At 33.3% G+C, this 25,232-nt stretch overlaps 2 protein-coding genes across 3 annotated transcripts; one reads left to right on the top strand and one right to left on the bottom strand.

Moving 5' to 3' along the window:
• The first annotated feature begins 14,828 nt into the window (after window positions 1–14,828).
• On the top strand, window positions 14,829–17,219 carry LOC115701555 (uncharacterized). 2 transcript variants are annotated; one of them, XM_030629373.2, is made up of 5 exons: window positions 14,829–15,013; window positions 15,251–15,307; window positions 15,423–15,574; window positions 16,249–16,411; window positions 16,766–17,219. In XM_030629373.2, the coding sequence occupies exons 3-5, from the start codon at window positions 15,437–15,439 to the stop codon at window positions 16,954–16,956; spliced, it is 492 nt and encodes a 163-aa protein (XP_030485233.1). In that variant the 5' UTR covers window positions 14,829–15,013; window positions 15,251–15,307; window positions 15,423–15,436; the 3' UTR covers window positions 16,957–17,219. The 2 variants fall into 2 exon arrangements, with proteins under 2 accessions (XP_030485233.1, XP_030485232.1); XM_030629372.2 differs by lacking the exon at window positions 15,251–15,307 and having other exon boundaries at window positions 14,834–15,013.
• A 3,445-nt stretch (window positions 17,220–20,664) lies between these two features.
• On the bottom strand, window positions 20,665–24,478 carry LOC115701550 (B3 domain-containing protein At2g36080). Its single transcript, XM_030629366.2, has 3 exons — window positions 23,287–24,478; window positions 22,656–22,870; window positions 20,665–21,665 (listed from the first exon to the last, which is right to left on the bottom strand). The coding sequence occupies exons 1-3, from the start codon at window positions 24,050–24,052 to the stop codon at window positions 21,615–21,617; spliced, it is 1,032 nt and encodes a 343-aa protein (XP_030485226.2). The 5' UTR covers window positions 24,053–24,478; the 3' UTR covers window positions 20,665–21,614.
• Between the last annotated feature and the right edge of the window lie 754 nt (window positions 24,479–25,232).

Raw genomic sequence — 25,232 nt, 5'->3', positions numbered from 1 at the left:
CTGCAAATTCAATCTGTTCTTGAACACTAAGTGTGTAACTAGCTGGAGGCTTTTTCCACTTCTCATTCCAGTCTTCATACAACCACAACTCTCGTCGTATTTGCAAGTCCTGCAAATCCATTCTCGCCTTGTCGGTATCCTTTGACTTCCCGTCGATACTTAGAAGAGTACCTACTAAGCTGTCACACACATTTTTCTCAATGTGCATTACATCAAGATTATGTCGTAATAACTTTGACTTCCAGTACTCAAGCTCAAAAAAAAATACTTTTTTAGATCAATTGAGCTCTTCACTAGAACGCTTCCGTTTCACACCCCGAACTGTTTGTGTTTTCCAGGCAAAGTCAATGGAATTCGGTCTAATTGAGATAAAATATCATCCCCCGTCAATACAGGAGGTGGTGCTCTCTTCTTAGGCTTACCATTGTACTTTTTGCTTCTCCTTCTCGGATCACTCATTTCGAGAAAACGTTTGTGGCCAACATATCCAATCTTACTATTTAGGCAAATGGAAGGAGTATGTTCATTGCAAGTGGGACACGCCATATACCCTTTTGTGCTCCAACCAGACATTAGAGCATAAGCAGGAAATTTTTTTATTGTCCACAATACTGCCGCACGCATTGAAAACACAATTCCGTTGTAGGCATCTCGGGTTTCAACACCCGTCTCCCACAACTGTTTCAGTTCATCAATTAACGGTCTCATGAATACATCTATGTCTTTCCTAGGAGATGATGGACCTGGAATTAATAAGGTCAACAACAACAATTCAAAACTCATACACTTCCACGGTGGCAAATTATATGGGACACAAATAACTGGCCACGGGCTGTAAGAGTTGCTCATGCTGCCAAATGGATTAAAACCGTCAGTCGCCAATCCCAGTCTGACATTTCTAGGTTCAACAGCAAAAGACGGATGAAGGCGGTCAAACTGCTTCCATTCTTCAGCATCCGCAGGATGCCTAAGCACACCATCTTCTTTTGGTCTCTGCGAGTAATGCCAACGCATATCCTCCGCAGTGTGTCTTGAGCAATATAATCATTTTAGGCTAGGTGTGAGTGGGAAGTAACGCATAACTTTGTGAGGAAGTTTTTTCCCCTTACCCTTTCTTTTCACCCATCGTGATTCGCCACATACAGGGCAAAACTCCTTCTTCTCATTCTCCTTCCAGAAAATAGCACAATTATACTTGCACACATCTATTGAGTCGTAACCCAAACCTAGATTGCGCAATCGCATCTTCGACTCATAATGCGACTTCGGTAATTTTGTCCCCTCTGGAAATAGATCAATCAAGATGGACATCAACATATCGAAAGAGTGGTTACTCCACCTATTCAAAACCTTGCAGTGCATAAGCTTTACCAGTGCATTGAGGGCTAATTTCTTACAACCTGGATATAACTCAGCCTCCATCTCCTTAAACAAGTCATCAAACTTGTTGTTGTCGTTGATAGGGGGTTCATTGAAAGAATCAGTCGTGTTAGCAGATTCGTCAAACCCAGGGTCCCCTCTTAACATGTCCGCCAACACATCTGCCATTTACTGTTCGTCATTTTTAGGAAGTTCAACTGCGGGCTGAGAGAAAGTCTCCCCGTGGAAATACCAGGGGTTGTACGAAGGTTGGATCCCAGTGAGAAATAAATGAACCCTTATAGTTGCAGGTGTGTGGAAATTCACATTCAAACACTGCATGCATGGGCATCGAGCTAATCCGTCAGAATTCACGTGGTTCGTTACTACCGCAACGAACTCGTCAACGCCACTTCGAAACTCTGCAGAGCGCCGGTGCGCCTTCATCCAACTTCGGTTGGTAGGCATCTTCCACTATGAAGTAATTAACAAAAACAATTTAAAAAAAACAAGAAAATGTGCAAGTGTCCTAATCCACCTTCTCACTCCATTACTAAAAGGGTAAAGAGAACCTATCCCATTCAGGTTTGTAATATACATATAGTACAATCTACGCTCTTAAGATTATTTCATTTTTGTATAAATTTCGGCAGCACCTCCCCACAGTTCTTATAAGTTAGCAAACTTGTAATAATTAAGTTTGCCAACTTACAAGAACGTGTAAGAAGACGTACCAAAATATCTACTAATGAAATAATCAAATAAGCAATAGTTCATACTATAAGTATAAAACAAGCCCAAACTATCCATGCGGACAAACAGTCCTGGATAATTTGGAGAAGCGTATTTAAGAGTCCTTACTGACTCAGCCTCTCCAAACGGGTCTAAGGTATTTTGTGCATGTGTAAAATTAAAAAAAAAAATTTATAAGTATAAATATTTAAAATTTATAAATATCACTTTATTATATCTTAAATTTTATAATAAATATTAATTTATAATTTTTTATTTTATTTATTTAAATTACAAATTACAAACTTTTTAATCTTCAAAATATCATTTGCTTACATTTTCAATTTTGTAATTAATATTCATTTATAATTTTCTATTTTATTTATTAAACTTAAAAATTACAACCTTTTTAAAGTTCATAATATCACTTACTTACTTTTTAAAATCAATAATTAGTAATTTATAATTTTCACATTTATTCAATTAAATTAAAGATTACAAATTTTTAAAAATAAAAAAAAAATTGGTTACCTATTATATTTTATAATATATAATAATTTTTAATTTTATTTATTTAAATTAAAGATTACAAATTTTTTAAAATAAAAAAGAAATTTTGATTACCTATTATATTTTATAATATATATTAATTTAAAATTTTTAATTTTATTTCCTTAAATTAAAAATTACTTAGACAAATATTTTGATTACTTATTATATTTTTTAATATATACTAATTTATATTTTTTTATTTTATTTATTTAAATTAAATATTATAAAGTTTAAAAATTTAAAAAATATTTCTTTTTTTTGACATTTTATGATATACATTATTTAACAAATTTTTATTTAATTTATTTAAATTAAAAATTACATTACATAACTATCTACCAAAATTTGGGCAGCATAACGGCTTAAAAAGCGTAAACCCAAAATTTTCAAAACCTATGAATATAGCACAAACAAACTTTCCATAACAACATATGAAAAACAATAAATCACACCACCGATCAGACTGCAGTATTTTATCACAGAACCTACTTCACTAACATGTATAGGCATACTAACTTATAACAAAACTATTAAATTTATTACTAATATAAAGAAAAAAAAAACAAACCTGAAGCAGTCCAAAAATGACAACAACAAGCAGGAAGCGGTGCTTCGGGCCGGTAAACGGGACCTAATTTCATAAAAATAAAAATTAAAATATCAACATACATATACACACATAAATATATATACATACACTTACACTTAAACTTACATATATACACATACACATACATACACACACACATAAACACATACACATACATATACACACATAAACACATATATACTCTCACATACACATATATACACATATACATATATATACATACACCCACATACACATGCACATATACATATATATACATACACCCACATACACACATACATATATATACATACACCCACATACACATACATACATACACATATATACATACACCCACATACACACATACATATATATACATACACCCACATACACATACATACATACACATATATACATCCACGTCCACATACACATACACATACACATTTACACTAATCCATACCTATATATAAACTTTTCAAAAAAAAAATGAAAATTAAAAAATTAAAAAATACCTTCCACAAATAAGAGGAGGTGGGGCTTCGGGTGGTGTGCGGTGGAGGCTACTGGCGGCCGGTGGTGGTGCCCGACGGACGGTGGTGAGTGGCTGCCGGCGGTGGGGAATTTTTTTCCAAAAAAAAAACAAAAATTTTGAGAGTAATGAGTGAGATTTTGAGTGAGATTGATAGAGATTAGTGAGATTAAGTGAGAATGAGTGAGATTGAAAGAGAGGGATGAAGGAGGGATTTGAGAGAAAAAACAAATTCTAAAAAAAAAACGAAAATGGGGTCTGCTCATCGAAGGGGGATATATGAACACTTTTACCGGCGCATTGAATTGCGCCGGTAAAAGTGGTCATATAACCCTAAACCCAAACGCACCGTTTCGCTTAACACTTTTATCGGCGCATTAATGCGCCGGTAAAAGTAATCCCACCTACCACCACTTTCCACGCGGATTTTTCCCCCCCAAATTTTCCCGAGGGCGGTCAAGATTCCCACCAAAATTTGGGAAACTTTTACCGGCGCAATGTTGCGCCGGCAAAAGCCTTACTGAAGTGGACATGTGTTCGTACTATTTGGCGGTTCATTGTTCATCTTTTACCTGCGCATTTCATTGCGCCGGTAAAAGTTATAGCTGAATACAATCCCAAATTCAGCATTTCATTTATGCTGACAACTTTTGCCAGCGTAATTGGTCAACTGCGCCGGTAACACTAGGCTTTCTTGTAGTGTGTCTTGTTAAGAAGTTTAAATCCCTAGTCATTGCCAAATGAGGAAAGAAGGAATTGAAGATAATGCAAAAAGGGGAAAACGATCTGATTGCACAATAATCATATGTTCAACAATGAGCACACTATAGGAAAAATAATAGAAAGTAACTATCTTCAAGATGGTAAATACAACCCTATATATAGAAACTAAAAAAAATACTGATAAGGATGTAAACGAACCTCCTAATGATCAAGACGTCTGGAAGTTATTTGTGGACGGTTCTTCAAATGATTATGGTTCGGGGGTAGGCATAATGCTAGTTTCACCAGAAAATTTTAGGTTTCTTATTATGCCCAAAGGTTTCAAATGTTTTTTGCCTCAAACAACGAGGCTGGATATTATTAGAATAATTTCCCATATAAGTTGACCTGTTACTTTAGCAAATTAAAACAGTTAGTTCAATCAGATCAGAGCCTAACTGACCTAACCGGTTGCAATCTAAGATTCAAGATTTGGTTAGTTATTCCTAACTAACATACTCAGCTACGTACATCTACTATAAATAGAATGAAATTAAAACCAAAAGACTTGTAGCTCAAAAATGACTCCTCAAACCAGAGAATGAAGATCTTAGAGATCCAAATCCGGTAAGAGATACTCTCGTGTTCAAAGAAAAAGAACAGAAGAAGAGTTAGAGAGAGAGAGAGAGAGAGAGAGAGAGAGAGAGAGAGAGAGCAAAGTAAAAGGATCGATTCGATCCAAGAGAAAGAGAGAGAAAATAAGATTGAAGAGAGATTTACATACCTAAGATGAAAAAGATGAGCTACCAGATAATCAATGTGTCTTGGAGCTCTGAAACTTGATGTAATTGCTGATCACTACAGTGGATTGTGATTGAGCTTTCTCTGAGGTAGCTCACCAAGGACGTAGCCCCAAATTTCTAGTGGTGAACCTTATAAAATTGCTTTGTGTTTGTTCTTTATTACCCTCACATCTTTACTTAATTTGTTATTCATCTTGTTGGTGCATGTCTCTCTAAACCAGCTCAAGAACAAAGTCATTTTTCTCTTAAACCTTCACTCTTGATTAATTTTTTTGCCCTAATTTGTTTTGTCCTTCGAAAATTTGTTCAGACAAGAGATCTGTAAAGCAAAGTCAAAGATAAAAAAAAATAATAAAACTATACATGTCAAACTTGTGCCCATTAATTCAGATCGAAGAAAGGTCAAAATTGACCTTGTGTACTAATGTGTGTGAGAGTTGTGTAGGGATATAAGTGTAAATTCCTATAGTGGTATCAGAGCTGTGGTTTGAGCAACAAGAATAACTCACAAGGAGGAAGAGAAGGTGATCAAGATTAAAGGAAGTTGATCCACTAAAAGGAAATCTCGATCAAGAAGAGTTTGAATAAACAAACTGAGAATTCTCTTAAAAGAAATTTGTTATCTTTTCTAAATTAACTAACATGAGAAATATAAAAAGTGAATATTGACAGGTGTGATGGATTTGGAGACTACAGAATTTGGAGGAGAAAGATCAAGTCATTACTAGCACAACAAAAGCTGCTTAGAGTGCTAGATGATCCAATTGAATGGCCTAGATAGAACTATTAAAGTTCAACAAGAAGAGTTGCTTAAAACAACAATTGGAATAATCATTTTCAATCTATCTGATGCAATTATTAGACAAGTTGACAAGGAAGAAACCCGTGCTAAAATCTGGAAGAAATTAGATGAGCGATTTTAGAAGAAATCTCTAACTAATAAGATTGGATTCAAGATGTCACATTCAAAGACTCTTGAATATAATCTAGATGAGTTCTTGAAATTACATATTGAATTGGCTAACTCTAGAGAGAATGAAGCTCTTAGTGATGAAAACCAAGCAATTATAATCCTTAAGTCTCTACCAAAATCATATAGAGAAGTTAAGAATGCAATAAAATATGGCAGAATAGAGATTACTTTAGAGGAAGTAATCTCTGCCTTGAAATCTAAGGATCTAGAAATAAAGACAAAGAAACACAATGGATCTCATGGTGAACTAAACCTAAGTAGGGGGAAATCATATCATAGAAAACCATGGCACAAAAAGGGAAGAAGCTCAAGTAGAAGCTCTAGCAAGGATCACTACTTAAGAAAACTAAAGTTTCAATCAAGAAGTCCAAAAGACCCTAATGGTTGCTACCATTGTGGAAAACCTGGACATCTAAGAAGGGACTGCTATTTTTGGAAGAAAAGCAACAAATACAAATCAGATGCACAGGACAATAATTCATAGAAATTAGACAGTTACAAGCATATAGATCATCAAGAAGAAAACTCTAGTGGTGGTTAGGACTGTACAGAAATTTTCGTAAACCGCAACCCGAATAACCCGCCTAAACCAAACCAAAAAACCCGATAAAAATTATAAACCAAAATAACCCGAAAAAAATTCTAAACCGCCCAATCAGTTAATTGGGCGGGTTAAAAATAGACCCAACCTACCCAATTAAACCGACCAAACATATTTAATCTGACTTTTTACTTTTTTTTTTTAAGTTCAGTTTTTAACTTTAACTTTTTATTATTATTATAACATAAACATAATAATATAATATATATACTGTTTCAAAAAAAATTATATATATATATTTAAAAAAAACAAAGAAAATGACCCTGATAGTCACGATCGAGACCTCTCGTCTCATTCAATTTGTCTCTTTCTTCATTTTAGCCTCTCTCTCTCTCTCTCTCTCTCTCTCTCTCTCTCTCTCTCTCTCTCTCTCTCTCTCTCTCTCTCTCTCTCTCTCTCTCTCTCTCTCTCTCTCTCTCTCTCTTATATATATTTATGTATCTCATAGTCACACTCAAATATTTTCATTTTAGTTGAAATTGAAAAAAAAAACTCTTAAGTCAGTTTGGACGGGTTAACCCGACCAACCCATTGGCCTGGTTAAATTTTTTTTTTTAAAATTGGGCAGGTTGGACGTAGAATTTTGCAACCCGATCTTTACATTGGGTTAGAAAATATGTAGTATAAACCGACCAAATTGACCAACGTAAAGCCTTAGTGATGGTTATGATAGTGGGGAAGTCTATGTGGCTGCAACTAACCTAAGGAATGAATGGATCCTAGACTCTGGCTGCACATTCCATATGACTAATAACAAAGATTTACTGCTAGTTACAGGGATGTTAGAGAAGGAAAAGTCATATAGGAAAATAATCAAACATTTGGAATAGAAGGCATAAGAATTGTGAGCTTCAAGATGTTTGATGGTGTGACCAGATCACTAAGAGGTGTAAGGTATGTACCTAACCTAGCTAGATAATTTCACTAAGTGTGCTTGATGACTTGCAGATTGAAAGAAAAACAAAGATGGACAAATAAAACTATGCAAAGGATTTACGGTGATTATAAAAGAAGTAAAGGAAGATGGACTTTATTCCCTATGTGGGGAGCCTACAGTGAGCTGCAACAACACAATTCTAGCACCTGAAGATGATAAAGCCACTTTATGGAACAAATAACAAGGCCACATCAGTGAAAAAGGGTTGTAAATAATCAATAGCCAGAACCTACTTGATAAAGATCAGGTATTTAAAGTAAATTTCTGTGAACATTGTATTTTAGGAAAGTACCACAGATTAAATTTAACACTGGTACCCATAAATCAAAAAAAATATCATTGAATACATACATTCTGATTTATGGGGACCAGAGAAAGTAAGTACACATGGTGGTTGCTCCTATTTCCTATACATTATTGATGATTTTTCAAGAAAAGTTTGGGTTTATTTGCTTAAGAATAAAAATGATGCTTTCCAAAAATTTTTGCCTTGGAAAACCCTAATGAAAAACCAAACTGGTAAGAGACTTAAGGTGTTAAGAACTGATAATGGCTTAGAATTCTGTAATGATTTGTTCAGTCATTACTGTAAAGAACAGGATATTATGAGATACAAATTAGTTAGACACACACCCCAACAGAATGGGGTGGATGAGAGGATGAATATGACATTGTTAAATAAAGCTAGGTGTATGTTGTTGAGTGTGGGCTTATCTAAGGGATTTTAGGGTGAGGCAGTTATTACAGATGCATATTTGATCAATAGGTGTCCCTCTAGTGCCATAAACTTGAAAACACCTGACGAAGTTTGGTCTGGAAAACCACCAGACCTAACAAATCTCAGAGTTTTTGGTTGTGCAGTATATGCACACCAAAGCATTAAAAAATTAGAACCAAGGGCAATCAAAGGGGTTTTCCTAGGCTACCCTAAAGGAGTTAGAGGATATAGAATTCGGTTGAAGGATCAAGGGGGTTAAAAACTATCACGAGCAGAGATGTAATTTTAAAAAAAAAATGGTATTTTTCCCTGTATATCTAACCAGACTTCTAGTGCAGATATATCAACTAACCCTGCAGGCATAACAGATTTTGAAATACAACCAAATATTCAGGACAATCCTAATGAAGAACCTGATGTGAATCAAGTGGAACAAGTTCTAGTAGAGACAGGTCCTACAAAATAAGTTAAGGTGGAACCAGAACTTGATTAGACAACTCAAAATACACCTAACCAGATAGAAGAACATAGTGACTGTTAGGTTTTGTGCCCTAAATAAAACCCATTTCAATATAATCAGATTTACTTATTAATAAAGATCAGAAATAACATTTTATGTTGCATGGTTCACATGATTTATTTCATGATTATACATACAATGTATGAATTCTATTTGAGTCCAGAACATATGAATTTGTTAATGATTATAGTGTTGTCAGCACAGTGGAATATAATCTTAATTATATGTTCGAAAGTTTATTCCCTGATTTGTCAGAACACTTGATTTAGACTGACATGTATAATCAGCGATAGGTATTCTTACACCTTGGAAAAGTGTTATGTCATTTCCAGGACATTGGCAAAGTTTACCAGTATCGGATGTATGGAGTATACATCGGAAGGGACCGATATTGAACTTTGATTAGATATATTAAAATTTACCGTAATATCTATTCAATTCATTATCACCTATTGATCCTAGATCAAATGATCTTAATCCTGATATGGTTAGGTTCGATCTCAAGAGTACTATACATGTTCTTTGATTTGTTAGTTAAGCCTACTTTTGGGTTAGGGTGATACGTACATTTTGGGAACATGATAGTATAATTGAGTGGGAGCGCTACCATGAATATGTAGTCTATAACTTCTATAGGAATTTAGAAGTGAAACGATGATATCCTTCGAGCTTGGCTAAACAGAGATAAATGGTGGAGATCTCATTTCACTTTGCTGAAATATCATTTATACAGAGCTAAGTGTTTTAAGGATAAAATACATTGAAGGTGTAACGGTAACTTAGTGCCTTTTCAATGTAGATCATCTATTAGAGGGTCATTGATCACATTAGGATTATAACAATGGATAACTAATGACGTGTCTATATCATGGAACATATAGAGCGTTCTATATGACTGAGAGTGCAATTCCAAGTTCTAAGTGTGGATTCAATAAGGAATTAATAAGTTAGGGAATTTACTTGGTAAAATCGGTTCGACTTATTGGAAGCTCGGTTATATAGACCCATGGTCCCCATACTAGTTGAGACCATACTGCTTGTAAGACTCAGTTAATTGATTTTGATTAATCAATTATAATTCTAAAGTTAGACTATGTCTACTTTATGAATTTTCACTAAGCAAGGGCGAAATTGTAAAGAAAAGAGATTCTAGGTTTATTTATTAATTAAGATACTTTATATGTCTAAATTAATAAATATATTAAATGACAATATTATTTAATAATTATTTTTAAGTTATTAAATAATTAGAATTGGCATTTAAATGGTTAAATTGGAAAATTGGCATTTTTGAGAAAATGGGAATGAAAAATAACAAAATGGGAAAGTTGCAAAGTGAGGCCCAATTTCCTTATATGGGCCGCCTACTATGCATAGGCTTTTACCATTTTATTTTTCTAATATTTTAATGCCACACAATTCTAACCTAAACCTAGAGGGCATTCTATAAATAGAAAGTAATTGCTTCAGGAAACAACACACAATTGCATCTCATTCTTTTCAGATAGAATTCCTGAGCCCCCACTTTCCTCTCTCTTTTCTTCTCTTCATAATTTCGAAATTCCCTTGAGTGATAGAGTAGTGCCCACACACATCAAGTGGTACCTCAATCATAGTATGTAAGACTGTGGAAAATCAGCATCAAAGAAGGAGAGAAAGAGATCCAGATTCAGATCTTGATAATGTTCTGCTACAGAAAGGAATCAAGGGCTAGAGATCTGAATGGAAGGAGTCATTATATTCCGCTACACCCAACGTAAGGTTTTCTTAAACTCTTATGTGTTTATTTCATTGTTTTAGAATTCATATTAGGATGTTAATCAAACATACTTGGTAGTAAATCTAGATTCTGGTAAAATATTTCCAACAGTGACATAGGTACAGATGAGGGTGATCAAGATCTAAGGGAGTATCAACTCACAAGAGACAAAAGCAAGAGAGTACCTAAGCCTACATAGAGATTCAGCTTTAATGCTTGGAATGAAGTACTAACTAGCCTATGATTTCCTAAGTGCTATGAAAATCCCTACAACTGAACCTAATTCCTATGAAGAAGCAATGCAAGGCAAGAATTTTGGGAAATGGTTAAAGGCAATGGATGAAGAGATGAGTTCTATAAGGAAAAATAGAACCTAGAAAGTGGTAAAAAGACCTGCTGGAAAGAATGTGATTGCTTGTAAAATGGTTGTTCAAGCACAAGAAAAGGATCAAACCAGGTGATCCAACGAGGTACAAGGCAAGACTTGTGGCTATAGGTTTTAGCCAAAAGGAAGGGGTAGATTATATAGAGATATTCTCACCTATAGTGAAGTATAAAATAATGAGAATAATGTTGGCTATGCCTACACAGTTTGATTTAGAGGTAGAGCAAATGGATGTAACTATTGCTTTCTTAAATGGAGAACTAGAAGATGATATATATATATATATATATATATATATATATGTGGAACAACCTAAAGAGTACATTAAAAGGGGAGAAGAAAACTTAGTATGCAAAATTAAAACAGATAAACTTATATGAGGAATAAGGTGGAAATTGTTGGAATAATTCCCCATATAAGGTGACCTGTCATAATTAGCAAATGGATGAAGTTCCAATGGTTACATTAAATATGTAACTATCATGGTTACATTTTTTTTTTTAGCTATTAGATTATTATTGAATGGTTGTGAACTTGTGATTAATTTGGAAATTAAATAAAAATAAATAATAATTAACATATAACCTAATAGTCACCTAATAATTTATTTCCTTATAAAATTTTAATGAAGATTAATTATATTTTAAAATTAAATTAATTATAATTATTAATTAATTTTTCTTAATTTATTATTAAATCAGGATCTTTTAGTAATTTTTTGTCCTTAAATTAATAAATTTTTATAGCAACTCTTTATAATTTCATAATTAAAATTTTATTATACTTATAACTTTAATTTAAAATTATTACACTTAATTATATAGTTTTTTTTTATTTAAATATTTAAAAAGTAAAAAGTGAAATAGGTTGAATGTATTTTTCAAAAAAAAAAAAAAGGCTAAACTCCTCTATCTTTTTTTTTTTATAAGGAGTCATTTACTCAAAAAATAAAGTCAAGCTAAAAAATTATTATACAAGAAGAGAATTTTAATTTGTGTGAAAAAAAGTCTAATTTTTGTAAAAAAAAAATAAAGTTTTATTGTAAATATTATAATTAAATGGCTTAACTGTTAAAATAATTTTAGTAGGGATTTATACAAAAAAAATTATAATTATTAATTGCTAAAAGGTCTTGCTAAATATTAAATTAATTATTTTAAGAAAATAATTAATTATAATTAATTGATTCTAAAAAAAGAAGTTTTACCTATTGGTAACCTGCTATTATAGGTAAAAAAAATGTAACCATGATGGTTACAATTAAAATGTAACTATTAAGTAGTCACCATTAGCAAATTAAAATAGTTAGTTAAATTAGATCAGAGCCTAACTAACCTAATCGGTTGCAATCCAAGATTCAAGATTCAGTTAGTGATTCCTAAGTAACATACTTAACTACACATCTACTATAAATAGAAGGAAATTAAATCTAGAAGACTTACAGCTCCAAAATGACTCCTCAAACCAGAGAATGAAGATCTTGGAGATCCAGATCCAGTAAGAGATACTCTCGTGTTCAAAGAATAAGAACAAAAGAAGAGTTAGAGAGATAGAAAAGTAAGAGGATCGGTTCGATCCAAGAGAGAGAGAGAGAGAGAGGAAAAACAAGATAGATATTTACATACCTGAGATGAAAAAATGAGCTACCAGCCGATCAATGTGTCTTGGAGCTTTGAAACTTGATGTAATTGCTGATCGTTATAATGGATTGTGACTGAGCTTCTGAGAGGCAACTCACCAAGGACGTAGCCCCAAATTTTTGGTGGTGAACCTTGTAAAATCGCTCTGTGTTTGTTCTCTCTTATCCTCACATCTTTACTTAATTTGTTCTTCATCTTGTTGGTGCATGTCTCTCTAAACCAGCTTAAGAACAGAGTTGTTTTCCTCTCAAACCTTCACTCTTGATTAATTTTTTTGTCCTAATTTATTTTGTCATTCAAAGATCTATTCAAACAAGAGATTAGTGAAGAAAAGTCAAAGATAAGAAAGAAAATAGTAAAACTATACGTGTCAAACTTTTGCCATTAATTCAGAAAAGAAAGGTCAAAATTGGCCTTGTGCACTAATGTGTGTGTATGTGAGTTGTGTAAGGAGATAAGTGTAAATTCGCACAGAATATGAAGCACTTCTCGCAAGTCTGAGAATGGTAGAAGTAATAAATGCCATGGCAGTACATTGCCTTAGTGATTCACAATAAATCCTTGGAGAATACCAGACAAAGGGAATAAAAATAGCCAAATATTTAAAAAAATTTTGAAAAAACTTGGAAAAATTCAACTATTTAAAATTGAACAAATCCCAAGAGAATAGAATGTTGATGCGGATTCTTTGGCTGAATTGGCGTCGCAATCTGAATATAGTGACCTCAACTTGGGTCCCATTGAAAAAATTGAAGAACCAAATATATGCGAGATGGAGGGAGATGTGGAGATGATATATGCCAATCCAACTTGGATGACACCCATCATCAATTATCTCGTAAATAGCAAACTTCCTTCAGACAAGAATGAGGCAAGGAAGTTCATGTACAAAGTGTAGGACCTTTTTAGAAGTGATCTTAAGTAATGGCTCAGTCTCGGTCCATCTGGTGAAAAAATCAGCTACAACCACTACGTATTTTGCTCCTCCTTGCCCTATGGGTACTGATCCAATCAAATCTATTCCTCAAATAGCAAATGAATAGGACGAGGTCATCATGCAGAGCTCTATTGGTGGGATCCTTAGAATGCGTCGCATTTCCGTACGAACTCATGTGTGTCTTTATTGATTGTTGGCCAATAATATCCTTGACGGATAATCTTCTTTGACAGACTCTACCAACTAGTATGGTCTCCATAGAAGTTTTCATGAATTTATTTGATGATGCTCTCACTTTTGTTGGCAATACACATCGAAGTAATGACATTTATTAACCACTTCGGTATAATTTCCCTTTGACTATCATGTATCTCGAAACTTTGTACAGGAGCTTACTTGGTCTCTAGTTTTTAGTGATTGGATTCACTGGATTGAAGACATATTGATAGAGGTGTTCGGGCCAAGATCGCTGCTGCTTTGTTCAGCTATTGTCTAGCGTCTACTATATTTAGTTAAATAGAAATGTAAAGGAGATCAAAGTTCTTTTCCTCCTTTTTCCCAATGTCAAGTAAAAAAAAAGAAAGCGTGATCTTGTGTCTATCATAGTTGCTCTTTTAAAGTAAAAGTCATTGTTAATAGAATAAATAGTGATATATTGTACGAAATTTAAAGTTATACTAAAAAGAATTAGAAAGAACATGAGAGGAACTTAGTGAAAAATTTGGATTCTTGAGGGTTGTCTCTGTCTGGGAGCTTTCTTTGTTTGTAACTAGGTTGTGATTAATAGAAATTTTATTTTCTTGATAAAAAAAATATTTTTGTAACTTAGAATAATTGATTCCGATTCCAAAATAATGTAAACACCCAAATATTATTTATTTCAATTCTTATTCCTGTCAAGCAAACAACATAATTTTTTTTCCTATTCATCAATCTTTTTAAGAAATAACATTCCAATTGAATAACATTTCTACCATTTTGAAATAAAAAGAAATACATTTCATGTTTGCAAGATAATAAATAATTTAATATCATTTTTAATACAATTTTCAATTTACATTTTAAATTTTATTCAATTTCATCCAAACACGACCTTACTCTTTTGCATCTAAGATAAGGAAGGCTGATGATGACACCGTAGTAGTAATTTCCAAAAAAAAAATAGTAACAAAAACAAAACCAGCAGTCATCGGCGGCTGCGTTTCACCTGTGCCACCACGGTTGACTTCACCCATCCACGGCCTAGAAACAGTGCCTCCTATTTCTATTTGGTATTCCTTCCCATATCAAATATTATTGCCATTCCTAATATTAATTTTAGTATCCATTTTTGAACTGAGTGTTTGTTTTAGTTCTGTTCACTGAGCTAGTTTTGCATTTGAAATCTTGTATTTGATACTGTAGTTTCGGTCATGTATGTATATTGATCTATTGGTTATGTAGTTAAGGTGTTTGATTGATTTTATTGGACTGTATTTGTTATTTATCTCTTGATATTGGCCATGTAGTTAAGGTGTTTGATTAAATGTTTTGAAGAAAGAAAAATGATATCATTATTATTGAAGGTAAGTCTCCAATGTTACTACTCATGCTTCGTCTTCCCCTTTAACACTTTTTCCTTTTCTTTAAACAATTGTTTTGTTTTTCTTTTTTTCTTTCAACTTTTGTAATTTCTTGCAGTGACAGTGCCAGTGATGAAGGTGAAGGTAGTATGTCGAAAGTTATATGATTATGTTCGCTATGATCTTAAAGAGATAGCTTTTCCATCCTCATTGCCAGACCCTCCTCATATAAAAAAACGTAGAAAGCTCACCTGGGCTGAGCGTTTTCAAGTATGTTATCCAATTCTTCTTTTCTATAAGTAAATTCATATTAGATTGTTATGGTTGATTTGAAGTTGTGGGTACTAGTTATTTGGTATTACTTCTTTTGAGTGAGGTTAGGTTTTGGATGATAAGCTTAGCTTGAAATTTCTGCATTCTGCATACAAGTTTCTTCAAGTTTTAGGAGGTTTTTGAGCTACCTTATGGGTTATAGCTTTAACTGAATAGGTTTTTTTCTTGGTAAATTGAGGTTATTATTTGTATCCTTAGTAATGCGTATAGGGTATGTGAACTCTTACAAATGAAAAGGCTTGTAAAGGGAAAGGGTTTGAAGGGTTCCTCAAAATATGTGTCCCAAATGTGTAAGTGAACTCATTAATGAATGAGAAAGATCATCACTTTTTTTTTTTTTCACATTCCCTTTGCGTTCCATGGCACATTGGTCAACATGACCATAATATTTCGACTTGAAGTGGATAGGTTTTTTGAAATAAGCCCTTTTTTGAAACTAAAATCCTTGTGCTTGTTGAGATGGTTCTTTGTCCTTTTCAGTTAGATTTGGTAATTTTTGTGCTTAGTCTTCTCTGTTTTAGAACTATGATTTGATGGACTAAATCTTGCATCTTGGTACTCATTCAATGATTTGTGAGAATGGTTCACGATTCTTACTGTGTTTTTTTTAGGTGTTGAAAGAGGCTTCTAGGCTTTATGGTGCTAGCTGGGTGAGGAATATAGGTCCTGAATTACGGCCAAATGATTATAAGAAGACTGAAGAGGATGAAGATAAGCCGAATGAAGCTAGTGGTTTGAAAAAGGAGAAAGAGCCCTCTACATTGGAAGATCTTGGTAAAGACAGTTTTTTTCCTTTCATGGCAATGTCAATTTCATTTGATTTGAGACTAAATGCATTTTATGAATTGAACAGATGCATTTTGTTATTTCTCTTTCTTTTAAAGCATGTTTTCATATTATATTATGTTTGGGCTTTTTGATGGGAAGAATTCTGGAACATATCAATTTCCCGCTCATGTTGAATCAGTTTGTATTCACTCAAACTTTGTCTATAGAAGCTCGCCTAACTCCTTCCACTTATTCTCCTCCTAAAATTATTTTTTAATTCCTGTGAAACCTTATTGTTCACATTACTTTTTCTAATTTTTGTATACCTTCTGATATTTTTGTTTTGAAATAAATTAACAGCTGTGGCAGCTAGAGGAGGCATGGAGACTTTAAAGCCTGTTTTGCAGCGGGTTTACATGACAAGGGCTTCTGCGTATAAAGATGCTTTGAAAAGTTTCATAGAAGGGTATCAAGAGGGCATTCACCAGATTATGGAAAAAAAGTTATCCCAGTCTCAAAAGGAAAGCGATAAAAGCAATAATTCTACTTAAAATTATTTGGCAAGAGGGAATAGATGTTACCGCTATAAGCTCAAGCACATACTTTTGTCTAGAGTTTCGCAACAAAACGCTCTTTTTGTAAGAATGACAATATCATTCCTGTCAAATGTGAATATCTTAGACATCATATATATTTTGTTTTGTAGAATAATCCTCTGTCATACTGAACTTTACTTTTTCATTTCTGCGTTTTAACATGGCTTTAGAATTTGTTGCTCTCTTATTTTGTCTAATAAGATCAGGAGATTTTCAGATGTTTCTTCAGTTTATCCTGGGTGATTATAAATGGTTTCTGATGAAAATATTAGGAGTGAAAAGCAAGAAATGCAATTTTTTGCTGCAAGGTTGGTTCAGTAGCTGTAATAAGCATTCTGTAAAGTTACCCTAGCATGTTAGTTGATGAGTAGTCTTTATTCAATTTCAAATCTTTCTGGAACATGTAATTTAGAGTAAGATATTATGTGACATTAAGCTTGCAGTAGCATTATCTCTCTTTCTTTGAGTCCCTGTGAATCTAGCTGTCTGGATTTTCAGTGATATAATTTTCTTTTACTGTAATTTCTTCTGAATTAGACCACCATCTGTATGAGATTGAAGCAGACAAATGTCTTTTGCTTTTGAAAAAGATGCACGTGGATTTGGTCGACCACTTGTGACATAAAATGCAAGGTAAAACTTCATGTTAAACTGAGCACGACTTGCATACGTGGAAGGTAAACAGGACCTAATAATTTCTCCTTTCGCTTTTTTTGGGTTGATAAAGGTCTTTTCTCTTGACTGCAGAAAATTACTTCTTAAGGAATGCTTGCACTGTTGCCTGGGGAAAATGATCATCAGGTACCATCAAGCTTACTATTTTTGAGAATATATTTTTTTATTTTATGTGGCTATTATCAGGGCTTTCTTTTGTGATAGCTATTGGAACCAATGGCCACAATTCACAACAACGATCCATATCTTTTCAAGTACAGGGTTCTGGCTTTATGTCTCCCAAGGAGACATGGTAAGATTGAGGATCCAAGATTATGACCACTAATACTATCACCTTACCTTTATTAAATCAATTGATGGCCTTGATAGCCTTTGAGCTCAAGGAAACCAAAGTGTCTTTCTGTTTCTGTCACGTGTATATTTCCAAACATTGAACTGACCTTCGTTTTCAAAGAAGAGGCAAGACATTTTAGTGTAATAAATAGTTCATTGGTTTGTTTCTTTACATGTTTCAATCTTAAGGCGTAGATATAAGTCTCTCTTGTTATTAGAGGTCGCTAGTAGTACCCGAGCTGTTAGGTACTTTAATTTCTTCATATGTATTAAAACTCAATGACCCTTTTCTCGTTTTGTCCTTACCATTATATCTTGATAGTGCAATGCTGATATTAATATCACTGTTTGTCTTTATATCCCTTAGATTTGAGTAATAAAGGGTCCTACCTTTTTAATTTCTTGTTTCATTTTTTTCCTATGGTTGGTACACAATGAGGTTGACCCCAGAGCTCTAAAGCAATAAAGGTTGCTGCTAACGGGAAAAGCTAAGTGGGATGAAGAAAATACCCACATGATGTTTCTATTATTGTACTGTAGTTAGTCATGCATGATTGAATTATTCTCCAAGGACAAACCTAATATACAGGAAGAGTCCGTTCACTTGTTTGATTGGCCACCATCTTGAGGCCAATGATAGCAACATATATCTGGGACTAGGGTCCCTCCCACTTGCAGTGCTGGTGAGCCACTCAACATTGGACGCCATTTTCAGAAGAGGTCAAATAGGTATTTGCTCTTGTCTGAATCTTTTATGGGCCCTGATAATCACATGTCACAGTAACCTGATCAATCATAAATAACTATCCTGCATTTCTTTTTTCTCCCTTGATTTATACGCACATGTTTGCAACTTGTATGGAATGTGATACATGGAGAAAAGCTTGAAGCAGTAGTAGTATTAAACAGATTGATCTTGTCCTATTAGTGCTTGGGCACTTAGATAGACCCCATTTCTCTCTCTCTCTCTCTCTCTCTCTCTCTCTCTCTCTCTCTCTCTCTCTCTAATCATCATATCTTTACCATTATCTCTGATGGTTCCCATCTTGGTTGCAAGACCTAATTTAATAATTATAACAGTCATAAAGTAGGTTTGGATTGACATTGTGAATTAGCTAGCTATCAACTTTTGTATGACTATGATGAGAATATTTATTGTTCTTGTAGCTATGCTCTGAGTCTGATTTATAAGCAGGCAGTGTGTTGAAAAAGAGCAAACCTATGCTATGCAGACTCTGAAATATTCCAATGGTGGTGGGTTTTTGCCGTATCTGACTTTGCTGCAAAATCCAGAACTTTTGCACTTAAAAGGAATTTCTTTTACTATGTGCTTGAGTGTATCTTGAGTTTTGGTCAATTATTTTCTACTTTTTCTTTGGATTAGCAACAACTGATTATTATTATTACAATTGGATTGTATATTTTTTCTAAGTAATAATATGTTTGTAACGCACTACTACGTAAGTAACGTTAAACATAGTCAAGGCCTACAACACAATCCACTTTTTTAGTTTCTTTGGCTTACTATAATAGTCTAACAACTTGCAATCTAATCAGTTTTCTTTAATTATCATTACAGGGTCTTTTCAATGATTTGTCTAAATCTCTATCACATTCTTAGTCTATTTGGCATTATTATTAGTTTAATTATTCAACCTCATTTTCATGTTCTCCTAGAAAATCATTAATTTTTCATTTGGATGGAAAATTCACTGTTAACCTTAAATAAAAAAAAAAGTCTCCCTTTCTTTACCCATTTCATGTGTTTTCACTTGTGATGGATTTTCACTGGTATTGTTGGAATAGTGAAAGTTTACAAAATTAATACAAAATGAGATGTGAATTGTGTGAGTATATTGAGTTTCACATGGATAGGAATATTTCTTAGAAGTGTATATAATATGTAAATCTAGAATTTGGGTTGGAATCCCAAGGAGTACTCAATTTTGTGCGTATGGGTAAGTACTCACATATCGGACCACCATATGCGCGCCGCTGTTGTTTGATTGTGTCAAGTTGGTGGGTGTGGTGTTATTTTATCTTTTCGTAGAAAATTTATCTATTAAATTTTTATTTTTATTTAATTAATTAAAATAATTTTCAAACATGTTTAATTAATTAGTAAGCAGAAATGATTTCTCACTCCGTATTTTCAGTAATGTTCATGTGATCGTTTACATGATTTTCAGGACAAAAAAAATAACTTTCTTCCTGTTACTTCATATTGTGCCTTCCCATATGATGTATTAGAACTAGAAGGAGAACGACAAGAATTTTATATTACATATATATTTCGAATAGTAGTACGATTATTAGATGTGGTATTTTAATAATTCTCTATCGTGTAATAGAGCACTGATATAGTATTTTCAATTGGGTCGTTTTATCTCAAGAAACAACGAAGCTGATAGTTTGCTTGCACAGTTTTAGACAGCACCACAAATGTCTTAAAGAAAGTAATTTAGTCCACAATTCAATCTAATTTTTAATTTAATAAATTTATTCCTTTTATCTTCTGCAGCAACTAATTTTAACAGAGACGATCTCTAAGTACTAGCCATGTGTCTTCATAATTTGTATAGACATCATCAGATATCAAATTTCTAGTTCAGAATTTAGATAAGGTCGAACCTTGTGACAACAAAGCTTGTCTCATACTAATATTTCAAATACTGTATTCACAGAATCCAATTTAATGCATAGTTACATACAAAAACCTCTATAGCCGTGGAATAAACCGCTTTGTCCCTATTAACAATGAACCAAAACGACTACTGTTTTCGGTAAATTTCTTTATACCCTTTTCTATCACATTATTCTATCGTGTTATAAGGACCTCCATTCCTTTTTAATCATATCATTTCATCTAAATAATTAAAAAAAAAAACACACTAAAATGACTAATGGGATTTCAAGAAAAAAGTTAGATAAACAAGAAAACAAAAACAAAAATAAATATTACAAAAAAAAAATGGTGAAAGGGAGAGAGGAGTGGGCTTGAGTAGTACAAATCAAGAAGACCTCCACAACTCTGTCATCCATCCATTCAAATCCACCCAACAACCCACCCACCGTTACCATACCATACCATACCTTTTCTCTTCTTTTTCTTCCTTCCCATTATTTATAATGAGCTCCCATGAAAAATCTTGTGACAGAATCTCAGCAGTTACAAAATCCAGATTCCACATTCCTCTCTCTATATATATTTTTTTTTCAATGAACCAAATTTCCCCTATTTTCTATTGGATGACGTCAGCCTAGTTTTTTCATTCTATCTTCTTGTGTGGGACCCATTTTTTCTTTCTTCAATTCTCTCCTTACAATAGTCCTTTTCCCCTTCCACCACTCCACTCCAGTACTCCACCTCTTCTTCTCAGTCTTCCCTTTTGGACCTTTGGTTTCCCATATCACCTGGCTCTCATCAAACTTCATACCCTTAAAATCTGGGATTTTCTATCTATATAAATATATATTAATATGTAAATTTTTTTTCTTTTAAAGATGTACATTTAATTTTTTTTTTTATTTTTTTGGGTGGGGAAATTCCAAGTGGGTTCAAAAAAAAGTATTAGTCAATCCATGGACGTCACATCCACAGATCTTTATCCTCGATCATTTCTCATGGGTTTGACATCTCGGGAGAAAGTGAAATCCTGTTTCAATCACAAATAATATTCAGTCATTTTTATTTTCTAAATAAAAAGTTTGGGAACAACAATTATCAAAGAAAAAAAAAAAAAGTCAGTTTCTAATGTTGTACCACATGCGGCCTAACTATACCACCGTCCAATTGACCATCAATTTAATACAATGACTACTACCCTTTAATAATTTTACATGTGAGAAAGAAATATCATGTATTAAAAATCAAAATAGTTTCAAGTGGAATAAAAAATAAAATATATGTATATAAATCATGAGACCCACTAAATAGTCTTTTTCTAACTATATGCTTTGTTGGGATCTAACTTTTCTCTCACGTTGATATCAACTCAAACCAAACTGACCGTAATTGGGTCAAGTTCGGTTTTTCGTCCCCAAATGTTACTTTTTTGGGGCTAAAAATAGGCTGGAAAGATGTTCACTTTTCTAAAATAATGTCCATGAATGTTGACTATGTATACCCCTTATTATCATGTTGTTAAACTTGGACATAATCCTTTTGTTTGCTATATATAAGCGTATGACTAATTTTTATTTTCTTAGCTATATTATTGGACCCCACTAATCCTCATTACATATTTATGTTAGTGATTTGAGTAATCCCAAAGACATTGAAAATGAACTATACTTTAGAACTCAATCATTTTAGTGACCTCATTTTTTAATTAAATATAATTAACAATGAATTTATATATGGACCTGAATTCCACGAACTTATATATTGTTAGGAAGAAAGGAGACCATGTAATTTCCTAGAACTATAGTTCATGAAAAATCATGTTCCATCTCTATGTATCTACATTTTATATAATATATATATACGTATGAATATACCTACTAGATCTTTGTTTTAACAAACGACATACATTATCCAATTATGTTAAAATATACTTATTCCATGTGCTATATATATTAAGAAAATAATCAAGGCATTATTAAATTTACTTATATAATAATATTATAAGAGCTGGCCTTCTTACCATGTGATCTGAATAATGAGCAGGAGGGTAGAACTGGTGGTGAGCTGGAGGACCTTGGCTCGACAGAGACGAGCCATCTGGGGTTGATGGCTCGAGCTCATTCTCATCAGATTGTTGCTCATGACACTCTAAGTTCACACCAAATAGCCTCAGTATCTTCGAGTTTCCATGAACCGGTGACGACGTCGTTTGGTTAGGAACATTACTGGATATTCCTAGTTATAACAAAATCAAAACACGTGCACGTTAAATAAAATAAAAGTTAAAAAAAGAAAATAAAAAACCACTCCTCAGTTTCAGTAATATTTTCCACGAGTAAAAAAAGAAAGAGAAATAACATAAGAGCGCGTCCGTTTCACTCCGATCGATTACAACACAACCCCCGAGATAACCTGAAACCACCATTTGTATGGGCATGCACATTCCTCCCAACTCACAGGAACGTGTTACTCACGCACTTTTTACATGCGTAAAAATATATTTTCTTTTTTTTTTTTTTACTTTTTTATCAGTGAAAAATTCAATTTTCATTTTTGTTTTTTCTTTTAAAAAAAATAAAATTAAAATTAAAGAGAAAGCGATATTGGAGATAGGGTTGAACAGTGGAAAATAAGGGAGATGAAAGAAAAACCTGCATGTATAGAGTCAGGATGGTATGGCATAACAGGATGGTGTTGGAGCTGATGGTGGTGTTGATAATGAGGGTGCGTAGGATAAGGATGCGCAGAATAGAACATCCTAGTCCACCCTGTATTATTATTATTATTATTATTGATATTGTTAATATAACCGTCACCACCACCACCACAATTGCTAGCGTGCGCTGCTGCTAACGCAGCAGCACTATCTTGCGCCGCAGCCTGTCGACGCCTCCATCCAATAAACAAACGGTCGTTATCCGTACAGTGTCTCTCGAACAAAACGACGTCGCCGGCGTCCAAACGCTTCTCCTTAACGTAACGGCTCCATCCTTTAGTCAACACGTAGCTTTGACTACTGTTCCAGTAAGAGTACCTGAAACGCCAGAACTTGCCGGACTCGTCCTCGAAACTCAGTAACAATCCCTTCTCACCTCCGACCGAGTCACCGCCACCGAGTGGGAAGTATTTCTCAGCGTGTTGTTTTGGGATTACGAGTCGGTTGAGCTTTCCAACGTCGCTAGGAGTCAAAGGCTTCTCGAACATAGGTTCCTTCATTATTATAATTTCTTCTTCTTCTTCGTTGTTGTTGTTGTCGTTTTGATTCGGGTGACGATATCGTTGGTCTAAAACGACGTCGTTGTGTTCGTTGTCGTCGTATTGGTTAAGATTGAAAGAATTTGAAGTTCGAGACATAATTTCGGTGAAAGGCGTTGTTTGGTGGTAGAATTCTCGAATATTGTGTGGTGAAGTATCCATAATATTTGTACTTGAAGAGAGAGAGAGAGAGAGAGAGAGAGAGAGAGAGAGAGAGAGAAAGAAAGAGAAAGAGGGATTTTGGTAAGCTCAATAGACGTGTTTCTGGAAGGTTTGATGAGAGAAGAAGTGGCTTTATGGGTTTTTATTTTTGGGGGAGAGGAAGAGAAAGTGAAATGAAAAATAATGGTTTTATTATATATTAATAATTTATTATATTATATTATATTTATATGAGTAGTAGTGTGTAGAAAGAAATCTCGGGGAATTAATAGGGTTATTATAAGGGATTATTGGTGTCTAATATTTTTCATAATATCATACTATACTATTAAGTATCGGTACTAGTGATATTCAATAAGAATAATCTTATGATATGTGGGGGCAGGGATATAAGAGAGGCGTGCTGATTATGGGGTTTTGATGTGTGGAAACTGTAGTGAAACTATTTGATAGAGAGCTAAAACTAAAACATATATATTTATATATATGACAACCAGAGAGAGAAAGAGAGAAATGTTAGTGTACGTACAAGAGTACTATACTTTAAGGTTTTGCGTGATGAGGAAAAATAAAAATAAAATTGATACAAATATTATTTAGTAAATATTTTTTTTTCTAATATGAATTGATGATGAATATATTGATTTGGACAGAAGTCACAGAACATGTATCTTCCTCGTGATGATGAAGTGTTTGGAAACTATATTTATATATATAAGGTATGAATATTGAGTTTAGCTATAAATTTATAGAATAATTAACATATGTTTATGGATTTATTAATTTTTGTAAAAGATAAAAACAACCCATGTAAATTAGTGTGTGTGTGGTATATACGATATTATATATGTGACGTATGATGATGATATATTAAATTCAATCAAACGGCCGGTTTTTTTATATTATATATATATCACTTGGTTTTTGGCAGAGTTTTACTGATGATAAGCACATGGGATTTTTAATATTGTTTATCCCTTAATTAAACAATTTATATAACATGTTTATAATTAGAACATTAAAAAAAGAAAGTGAAAAGAGAGAGACTAGTTATGACAACTGTCGTTTTCTTTGAACTCTTTCGTATTCTAAACTCTCTTCTGAAAAGGCACATATTAGATTGTCCTTAATTATTAAAGACTATAATTATAGTAATTAATAAATTTTTCTTCTTTTTTTG

This window comes from Cannabis sativa, chromosome 8 (assembly GCF_029168945.1).
Source record: "Cannabis sativa cultivar Pink pepper isolate KNU-18-1 chromosome 8, ASM2916894v1, whole genome shotgun sequence".
In the NCBI taxonomy this organism is placed as follows: Eukaryota; Viridiplantae; Streptophyta; class Magnoliopsida; order Rosales; family Cannabaceae; genus Cannabis; species Cannabis sativa.
This window is presented reverse-complemented; position numbering and strand designations above follow the sequence as displayed.